At 41.9% G+C, this 10324-nt stretch overlaps 1 protein-coding gene across 1 annotated transcript in view; it reads right to left on the bottom strand.

Moving 5' to 3' along the window:
* ABHD2 (abhydrolase domain containing 2) overlaps window positions 1-10324 on the bottom strand; it is a 58059-nt gene that overhangs the window by 12758 nt on the left and 34977 nt on the right. Inside the window, exons 6-8 of the mRNA XM_015425900.1 lie at window positions 6941-7124; window positions 3857-3949; window positions 1827-1937 (exon numbers count right to left, since the gene is read on the bottom strand). Coding sequence (XP_015281386.1) covers window positions 1827-1937; window positions 3857-3949; window positions 6941-7124 — 388 coding nt within the window. The remainder of the gene's footprint in view (window positions 1-1826; window positions 1938-3856; window positions 3950-6940; window positions 7125-10324) is intronic.

Raw genomic sequence — 10324 nt, 5'->3', positions numbered from 1 at the left:
CAATCGGTGTCGAACCAGTCGGAATCGATGGTGGCGGAAGGGCTGGAGCTGCTGGCACAGAGTCCTTCTTAGCAGGCTTCGCAGCCTTGGCCACCTTCTGCGTCGCCACTGCAGGGTTGGACTTCTTGGCCTTCTTAGCAGGGGTTGACGCTGTGGAAGGCCTGAGGTAATTTTACCTCAGACGACAAAAAACAAAAACTCTCTGTTTTTTTTTGGAAGACAAGAAAAGAAAGAAAACTGAAGAAAAATTGAGGCAAAAAACGAGAGCTGATCACTAAAAAGTGACCAAAAACAGCGATCCGGCCAGACCTCTCGAAGAAAGGTCTGCTCAGCGCGGCGGTAAGGAAAGAACTGGCGGGATGTCCGTGCCTGCCCTTCTGAGCATGCTCACTGGGGCTCCTGGGCATGCCCAGTAGGGCCAGGCACGAAAATCCTTTTAAGAGAGCTTGCTAGGCACCGGCAGATCCAGCGCAGGCGCACTAGATCCCATTGGTGTGAAGCACAGAGACCACGAAGAAGATCAGCTACTTACAGTGCAATCCTAAACAGAGTTACATCCTTCTAAATCCACTGAAGTCAAAGGGCTTAGGAGGAGGCAAACTCTGCTTAAGATTGCATTGTTAGTGAACAAAGAAAAGGCATGGAAGTCCTGCACTAACAAAAATCCAGTACATTCACCAATAGCATTACTATCCAGTGTAAAACATATTTAATTTACAGTCCACATGTACTCAAAGATCTTGTTCACACACATTGCTTCCCAGAAGTGTGTCCCCCATCCAATATACATGTTTCTGATTTTTGTTACCCAGATGTCAAACTGTGCACATATCCTTGTTGAACTGCATCTTAGCTGCATCCACCCACTTTTCCAGTGTGTTCAGATCGCCATCTTCTGATGTGTTTGCTACTCCTCCCAATTTGGTGTCATCTGCAAATGTAATGAGTATTCCCTCAACCCCCTCATCCAGATCATTCATAATATTCAAAAAGTACCAGGTCCAGAACTGAGCCCTGTGGCATCCCACTGGACACCATCCTTCAATCAGATGAAACACCATTGACTACTACTCTTTGGGTGCAGTTCATAGAATCATAGAGTTGGAAGGGACCTCCAGGGTCATCTAGTCCAACCCCCTGCACAGTGCAGGAAATTCACAAATACCTCCTCCACAAACCTGCACATTTAATAAGCATTCCCTCTATTCCTTCATCCGAAACATTTACAAAGATGTTGGAACAAAACAGGTCCCAGGACAGATCCCTGAGGCACCACTCCTCTCCAAGAGGATGAGGAGCCATTCATAAGCACTCTTTGGGTGCAATCTGTCAACCAATTATAGATCCACCTAACAGTAATAGGATCCAAACCACATTTTACCAACATCAACAAGAATATTATGTGGAACCTTATCAAAAGCCTTACTGAAATCAAGATAAACCATGTCTACAGCATTCCCCTGATCCAGCAAGGTACTAACTTTCTCAAAAAAAGAGAGGTTAGTCTGACATGACTTGTTCTTGAGAAACCCATGCTGACTCTTAGTAATCACAGCCATCCTTCTCCAATCAGTTCCCTATCCATGTAACTACCCTAGATACCAGTCCTCAGTCCTTCAGTTAACCCATCACATCATGAAGAACCCTGTCAATAGCTTTACTGGAATCCTGGTAAACAACGTTGATGGCGTGCCCACGATCCCATAAACTCATCACTCCATCAAAGAAGGAAACAAGGTTGGTCTGGCAGGAACTGAAGTATCACATTTCCTTGATGTATAATGATATATAGACTCAAATTATAGCAAAAGAGCTTCCTGCTATACCTCATGATATTGTCATCTATCTGCATGAGGGATGTTGCGGTGTGAAGTCTGTTCAGGTCTGTATCCCCTAAAGCTTGGGGTCTCTTAGGGCTGTCAGCGAACAAGGAATGTCTGAAATACACAGAAATAATTGCATCTGTAACATACACACAGCTATGGTAACTATTAAGAGCAGCTGCTAGATTTAGTGCTGATCCAAAGGTTGCTTCATATGGGCACAGATTTTAAGGTGGCAATTTCACTTCCAAGAGAATAGTGAATCTGATCTTGTCCTGAATGAAACCAACATGAAAGACAGAAATGTAATCCTACAAATGTGCTACTGACATGGCTTTTTAAATGTGTGGCAATAAAAAAGGGTGCAAACCAAGACAACATCAAAAATGCTTGAACTAGTGTTATTACATATACTTAGGAGACACAGGTCTAAATTCCTGTTTATCCAAAAAGTTCACAGGATACCCTTGCCATTCTCTCTTAGTTTAACAGCTTCACAAGGTTGCTGTAAGGATATAGTGGGAAAAGGTAGGAAACTATGTTATTCCTTGGAAGAAAGCAGAACAGAATAGAACAAGCAAGTCCTACACATGATGCTTTGTTCAGATGACAGCTCCATTTCAAATTTCTGCAATTCCTAGCCCTATTACATTGCTTATTACATGCATTCCCCTACTGAGTGCATTGATCATGTAATCTGCCTTGAGTCTCCATAAGAAAGGTGGGCCAAAAATAAAATAAATAAATAAATCACTGGGACTTAATAGTGCTTAACTTTGGCTGAATAACATCTGAAACTGTTGTAGATACAACTTGACCAAGTCTGAGAAGTTTTGGGGTGCCAGAATGGAGTTGGAAATTGGAAGCAGGGTCAGGGCGGGGTAAAACATAGCAATAAAACATATAAAAATTAATACAATTCAAGTAAAAATCTAAAACCCAATTTAAACTACATGGTGGCAAGATGGTATATCAGTATAACTGTGTGTGGCACCAGTAGGGCCATGAAGATAATAATTGGGCCTAGCCCCCATCCAATAATATAAGTTGGTATACTAGTCCACATAGTTGGATAATTCACAGTATCATAGATATGGTGGCCAGATATGGTGAGGAAACATTTCTGACTACAACAGCAGCAGACCTTCTCAAAGGACCTTTTTTGTAGTCTGAAATATCAAGTATGGGAGGTTCACTAACTCATGCCAAAAATCATGGCACAGTTGTTCCTTCTCAGTCTGGTCAGTTTACCTATTAGTGAGGTATCACAACATCAGATTACCCAGATAAATTACTTGGAACAATCATTTCAGTCCCATGGTACTCAGCAGGGACACAGTAAAACAGACCAAATCCTGGAGAGGATTACATAACTGAGCCACAGCCTTGACTGCAGAGGAGGTACAGAACGCAGAATAAAAATTAAGAGAGCTGTGGACAGGGTACCGTATGCATGATCCCGCTCTCCATAAGGCATTTGTAGAACAAAATGAGTGAGAAGGCATGGGTGCACACAAAGAAGATCAGGAGTCTGCCCTACAATACAAAAGACCCATTACAGAAACAAAATGTTTTGGCCAATTAACAGGCAGTAATTTAAACCTGCAAAAGACAGTTTTTGCCTACAACCAAGAGCTCTTTTAAACAGGCAGATTATAGTCCTCAAAATATTTTGTCAAAATATTTGGTTAACCAGGGTGAATTAAACAGGTTCTACACAGAAGCAGAGTATATTAGTGCCACAAAGATTTTTTTTCCTGGACTGCCTTGGGCAGGAAGTCATATAGCAGCTTCTGTGACTAGATTTTCAGACTGCTGCTAATTTGGAATTGTGTGAACAACCAGTACTTCATTTCACTCAGTTTTCCAACTCCTGCTAAAGAACCAGCAATCTTCTTAAAGGTTCTTTTAGAATAATGAATAGATTGCAAGCTGTATCAACCAGTCTACATAACAAGGGTAAGCATATGACACAGGATGAGAAAACCCAACACTAGTTCATTTAGAGTACCACAGGACATACTTTTTCATACCTATGAGATAAGATGATTTTCTTCATGTTGTCTGCCATGAGGAAGTTGTAAAATCTCCTACATTGATCCCACTGCATGAAGGTTTCTTGTGCCCTACAAAAAAAAAAGTCCCAACCTAATTATTAAAACAGATTAAACAGATTTTATCCGTCAAGTTAACAAAAGCACTCCATATAGCCTACATGGTGTAGTGAAGGGGTCCCTCTGGGAATTCCCCTTGGGAATTCTGAGATGGGGTAGTAGGTGCAGCCACAAAATGGCTGCCGCAGGAAGCAAATCTATCAACAAAATTGCTGCCATAGGAGGTGGAACCAACCACAAAATGTCAAGAAGTGATGTTACGCATAAAGCTAATAGATCCAGATGGGCATAAATCTAATAGTAAGTCTTCAACATTTCAGGCAAAAGCTCTGCTTAATAGGATGCCTTTTACCATGAACATATTGTTTTAAAAGACTCCCTTGCATACACACAGCTTTCCTTCAGTCATGCTGTGGAGGTCCTTGTGCTGTGGTGCTGACTGCTGTCAAAGTAATTTTTAAAAAATCTGCACAACCAGTTAGAGTTTCAATGGCCAATCAGAAGTTCTGCTGGGCAAAAGTCCCACCTGGCCCCACCTTCTTTCTAAAAATACTTGGCGGGTGCCAGGAATGGAGTCAGCAGGCCCCACGTCAGGGACCCCTTAGAATGCTAGACTAGAATCTGGAAGAACAAGGTTCAAATCCCCACTCTGCCACGGAAGCTCACTGAATGACCTTGGGCCAGTCACACATGCTCAGCCTAACCTACCTCACAGGGTTGTTGTGAGGATAAAATGGAGGCGAGAATTCTGTAAGCCACCTTGGGTCCCCACCAATGGTCCCTCTAAGCTGTGGAGTCTTGTGAGCAAAAATTCTACCTTGTGAGCTACTGGCATTAAAGTTGTGAGCGAGCAATTTGGCTGTTGCATAAATCAGTTTGCTCTGGAGCCATCCTTCCTGAGCTGAGACAAAAATGTGTGAGCCGGAGTCTAAAAAACTGTGAGCTAGCTCACAGTAACTCAGCTTAGAGGGAACACTGGTCCCCACTAGGGAGAAAGGTGGGGTATAAATGAAGTAAGAAGATAAATACATAGACGACAATTTCACTTTAGTGGTTGGTTCTCTTCCAAGGAGCTACCATGTGCTACCACAGAAAAAATTAAACATAATGGGCTCTTAAGAAGCTTAGTGGCCCTGATGAGGCAGAAAGGTGGGTTATAAATTTAATAAATAAAGACAACCTGTTTGAAATCCACTTTTCTCAAATGCACAGCAGATCTCTACTGGGGATTGCTGTAAAATGTTTCAACCAACAGGAGGAACAAAGTAAAAACAAAAAAAGTGGCCATGGAGCACAAGGCAAGCAACAGCCTGCGAAATGGAACTTCCTAGGAAAGGTTGTTATTTCTGAGCAAAGTGTTCCATTTTGAATCATCTCACCAGATAACGTCCTAGACTGACAGTGGATTAGGAATCACAACAGTCAACATAAAACAGATTAACTAAAAATTGTACTGAAATGACTGAAAAATTAGCGATTTAGACCTTGAATTTATAATACTGTTGCACACTTAGCATTTGCAGACGCTAGAAAATGAACATCCCTTTTTGTGTGCATCACTGCTCTCTGAATCTGGTATAGTATTTATCTAGTATGATTTTTATTGGTTTTATAAAAGAAATACAAATATACCATATCCCTTCCTTCTCAAGTCTGAACAAAATTTAACATGAATGGCTTTTAAATTGGGGGAAAGAAAGATAAAATAGGTTAAATGTGTACTGTTCCATTCTCTAATCTTCTCGCTTTTGGTAATTACTTAATCCTGCCACAAGGCTTCTGCAAGTGCAAAGTAAGCACAAAAACAGCCTTTGTTGCCTAGTTAAAGAACAGAACTGAATCAAGATGTGGCCTACTAATATGGAGGTTGTCATTTCCTTAGCATTACACCTTAACATTTGCTAATTAGCATTTACATTCAGACTCAAAACCCCTTAATTTTGACTAGTATCTGATATATTTTACTTAAAGCAGAGTGACTAATTTCAATGGCATTTCTAAAGAAATATGCTAATGATCACAGCCTCAGTCTTATTACAGAGAAGTTTCTAGCATTAAATACATTTTTATAAGGGCATGACAACATAGGTCTGACTTTCATTATTTCTGATAAAAGGAATCTCCACCTTGGGTTTTAACTTCGACCCAATCTAAATGAGTTCTGGACTACGGCATAAAAATTTGCTTTTCAAAGGCATTAAGTGCTGTATTTAGGGCTTGAAGTCTTAAGAGTCATTATTCTCTGAGACTATTATTTAAGTGAGCATATAAAAAGGTTGGGATTTTTCCCCTTGGTCACTTTCCATAACTTGAAGAATTTAGTATTATCCAAGTTCCCTACAGTAGAACCCAATGCTTCCAACCACTACCCAAAATTATGGTAGAATCAGGGTTTGTAATACCATGCCATGTATTTACTTGCAACAAAGTTCTGCAATGTTTTTAGAGGAAGGGAAAATAGGCTCAGGTGGCTGCAGCTGTGCACAGAGGAGTGGCAGAAGGAAGTGAGTATTTTCCTGGTGGTGTTTTTCCAGTCTAAAACCTCCCCCTCCAGCTGCTCCCCCCTGCAGCCTTCCAGATGTACACTTACTTAAAATGCACCTGAGATTCTTCAAGGGGTGATTTGGGGCACGAAAACTACCAGAGGGAAAGGAACAAACACCACCCTTTCCCCTCCCGTCACTCCTCTGCTCAAAACACCAACTTCCAGAGGCTGTTTTTCATTACTTAACCCCTGCCAAGTATTGAGGATGTCATGCTCACTGGCACGTAACACACACTTTTTACCTTCCATTTTAACTGACAACACATGGTGCAGAAGAGCTGCAATTTAGATGCCACAAAACTTAGCACATGTATTTGTTGTTTTTAAAAATGAAGATGAACTATCACAAAGGAGCACAGATCAACCAGTTCAGTGGCAGGCATGTGGATGTAGAATGCAACTGCTGTCCTCAAGTACAGCCACTAAACTATGACACCGAATCTGGAAAGCTAGCTTACCGCAGGGCACTGTACCCTTGACACACGCTGACACAGCACAACACACTCTCCTGGTTCGCCTGGTTCTCCCCTAGGTATTTGCAGACTATATTTCCACCCAGGCTGAAGCCCACCACAACCAGCTGGGTCTGGGGATAGGTTTTCTTGATGTAGTTTACCATGGCTCCGAATTCCCATGTGCAACCTATGGAACAAGGAAAAGGACCAAGGAACCTTTACATCAATGAGTCATCTGAAGTACCTCATTTAGAGAGACAGATAGACAGACAGACATAAGTATGACAGAGAGAGAGAGAAAGATTTTTGAAGTGCTAAAAAGATAATTTTACAGTTAGAGACAGATAGGTATTTTAGCAGAGCTTCAGTGAGATTCCAAAAGAGCATAAACACATCTGCCATGTTCAGCAGACAGTATTAGCTGCAACAGCCACATATGCTCTTCAGAAGAATAATTTGTACTGCCATATGAACGCATGGTCCAGCTGCCTGCTGCACTGCCTCAGTTTTAACACTGCATCAAGACCTTTTGAAATATCACATTCTGATTGCCAGCCATCTGGCCACAGCCAAAAAGCTGGAGACAAAGATAGTCCATATACTGCTTCCAACTCAGAAGTGGGAGACAATTTCATTAATGAAATCTAACCCCCCACACACAAACACTAATTTAATAAATAAATAGAAACTGTATGAATTGTATTTTATTTTGTATTTGCTGGTTTTAAACTGTTTGTTGGTTTTAAATTGTTTGTAAGCCGCCCTGAGCTGCTTCGGCAGGAGGGCGGGGTAGAAATTTAATAAATAAATAATTGCTATGACCTGCAGGCCCTATTCCACCTTGCCCTCCAAGGTGTCTGGGCATCAGTAGCCATCTAAGGTTTCTATCTAACACGTGCCACTCACCTGGTTTTCCCAACACCCAGAGGAGCTTTTTTCTCCCTCTCTTGGTTCAACAACTGCTTTGTAGGAATTGCAAACTAAGAGGACCAGGGCTCCCAGCCTTCCTTCCCTGCATTGCTGTTCTAAACCCAGTGCCTGGTTGCCATAAGGACAGCTTACTGCCTTGTACACCACAGGAGTGGCCATTTGCCAGCTGACTGCCCCTTCCCTTCTTCCTGGTGTTCCTTTTAAAACAGCGTGCCCAGAATGATGAATGTCTACAGTGGTACAGAGAACTGCTACCAGCATTAGGCTTTATTCAGCCACCTCTCTGAATATCGGCTTCCGGTCGGCGGCCGAGGCAGACGCTAGATGCTGAGCTCCATGTTTTTATTTACTATTTTTACTGTTTTAGTTTGCCTTAGCCTCCCAAAACATTTTTCTTGGACCTTTTTTGCTCTGTGTTGGATATAACTCTGGGTGGCCGTTGGATTTAATCTAGACAGCCTTGGATAACTGAGAGCAGCAAACAATCAACTAATTGACTTAGCTAGCCGGCTGCAACGTTTCCTGGTGTGCTACCAGCATTAGAAGTTAATAGAGCACTGATTAAAAAGAAAACGTCCACACACATACTTTGAGCACGGCAACAGACTGAGCAAGGGATCCAAAAGAAAAGTGTAAAACCCAATTCCTCTGTCCCTCTCTCTGTACATGATCTAGCAGGTGTCAGCCTAAGACACAGTCTTTAGCATAAAATTTACAGTTGTTCTAAAGGGTTTCCATTACCTTGAAGTCTCTGCTCAGTCCTGCAGTCCTATACATGACCCTTGTTTCAATGGAGTCAGCCCAAAAGAGACCCTCTTCCTTGCACCCAGGAGTTTTATTATCTTTCTTTCTCCTCCCACTGGCTAGGTCAGGCCAGGTCAAAGAAGCTTTCCCTGAAGTCTCCAGGGAAAGACTTCTCTAAGATTTTCATCCTCCAAAACTCTATGTCCTGCTAGATGTTACCTGTCTAGCTGGAAGGGTGTGTGTGAAATTTGACCATCTCATTGCCAGGCCTACCCATTGCATTCCGAAAGGCTTGGTGAGTGAGACTGGTGAGCAACTGACTCCCCCCACTCCTACCTGCACTCTGCCAAGAGAGAGAAACACTTTTAAAACTTAAGGTGAAGGTTTTGTCAGTTCAAACCTCTGAAGGAAAAAAATGCATTTCTCCATGCAGTGCAAAACTCAGGGTCCCTCTGCGAGTCCCAGATTTCCATAACCCAAAGAACTGTATTCATTATTTATTTATTATTTTCAATTTATAACCCGCCTTTCCTGCACAGGCAGGCTCAAGGCAGCATACAACAGGTTAAAGTATCTGAGGAAGTGTGTGCACAGACGAAAGCTCATACCTTGAATAAAACTTTGTTGGTCTTAAAAGTGCCACTGGACCCAAACTTTATTCCAAAGAACTGCCAGACATATGAATGACATATGAATGGAATCTCTTTCCTGTTTGCACACATGACTAATCCTTTCAGTAAAATATTTGTAAAGATACAGAGAACTAGATTAAAGACTTATATTCATGCTAACTACACACCAGTGCAACTGCTTTGCAACTATAGTCTGATGATTCTACTGTAGGTACACACAAGCAACTATCATTCTGACCCAAGGGGTCCACTGTGGCTGAGTGAAGAGCTTTATGCTGCTACTGTTAAGCAACACACCATACCTGGTCCCCAAGACAGAACTATGTAGGTCTGCCATACATCCTATAAAGTAACTCTAGACATTGCCTTAGTATCTAAAAAAAGCCAAGGTAAATGCTGAGTTTTCAGCATGAGCTTCAGAATTACCCTGGCAGTCCAGTAGAGATCACAGAATTTATCACACATTATAGAAGGAAGAGGATATTGGGAAACCTTTCCAGCACAATGAGTGGGCTACAGGTTCGCACACTGTGGCTCTAAACTTCAATTGCCAAGCCCTGACCATCTCTCCCACTATGTTCTGCTGCAACAGCTTCACTCATTTGAAAAAAGCCTTCTGAAGGTGCTACCCTGCAAACTGGTAAGATCAGCAGCTACCTATATCCAAGCATTATCTGTAGTGGCTCCCACTTACAGAATGCCCCGACTGAGGTCAAGAAGGCTCACACACTTCTATCATTTTGCAATGTGTACAAACCCATAATGTTCAAGAGGGCATTTTTAAAGAGAGTCTAGAATTGTAGAAAATCAAACAGTCCCGGAAGGTACCTTTAGAATGAAATAGGATTGCAGTCCACTACAATGATTACTGTAGGTATCACCTGCTTTTACATTGACTTTAACTTGTAATCCACTTCCTGTGTTTATAGTATACCCACCGTATAAAGTTTGTTATTTGCACTGCTCTCTAATTCTGTAATTCTAGTTCAATTGCATTACTCACTGGTGGTTTTATACAATCTGACTGCACTGTTTACACCCTGTAATCCACCTTGACTCTCAGTCAGGCAGGAGGACTATA

The sequence above is a fragment of the Gekko japonicus genome, unplaced genomic scaffold, assembly GCF_001447785.1.
Source record: "Gekko japonicus isolate JY-2015 unplaced genomic scaffold, Gekko_japonicus_V1.1 scaffold3048, whole genome shotgun sequence".
NCBI classification, from domain to species: Eukaryota; Metazoa; Chordata; class Lepidosauria; order Squamata; family Gekkonidae; genus Gekko; species Gekko japonicus.
Note: the sequence above shows the minus strand (reverse complement) of the source record. Positions and strands in the feature narration are given on the sequence as shown.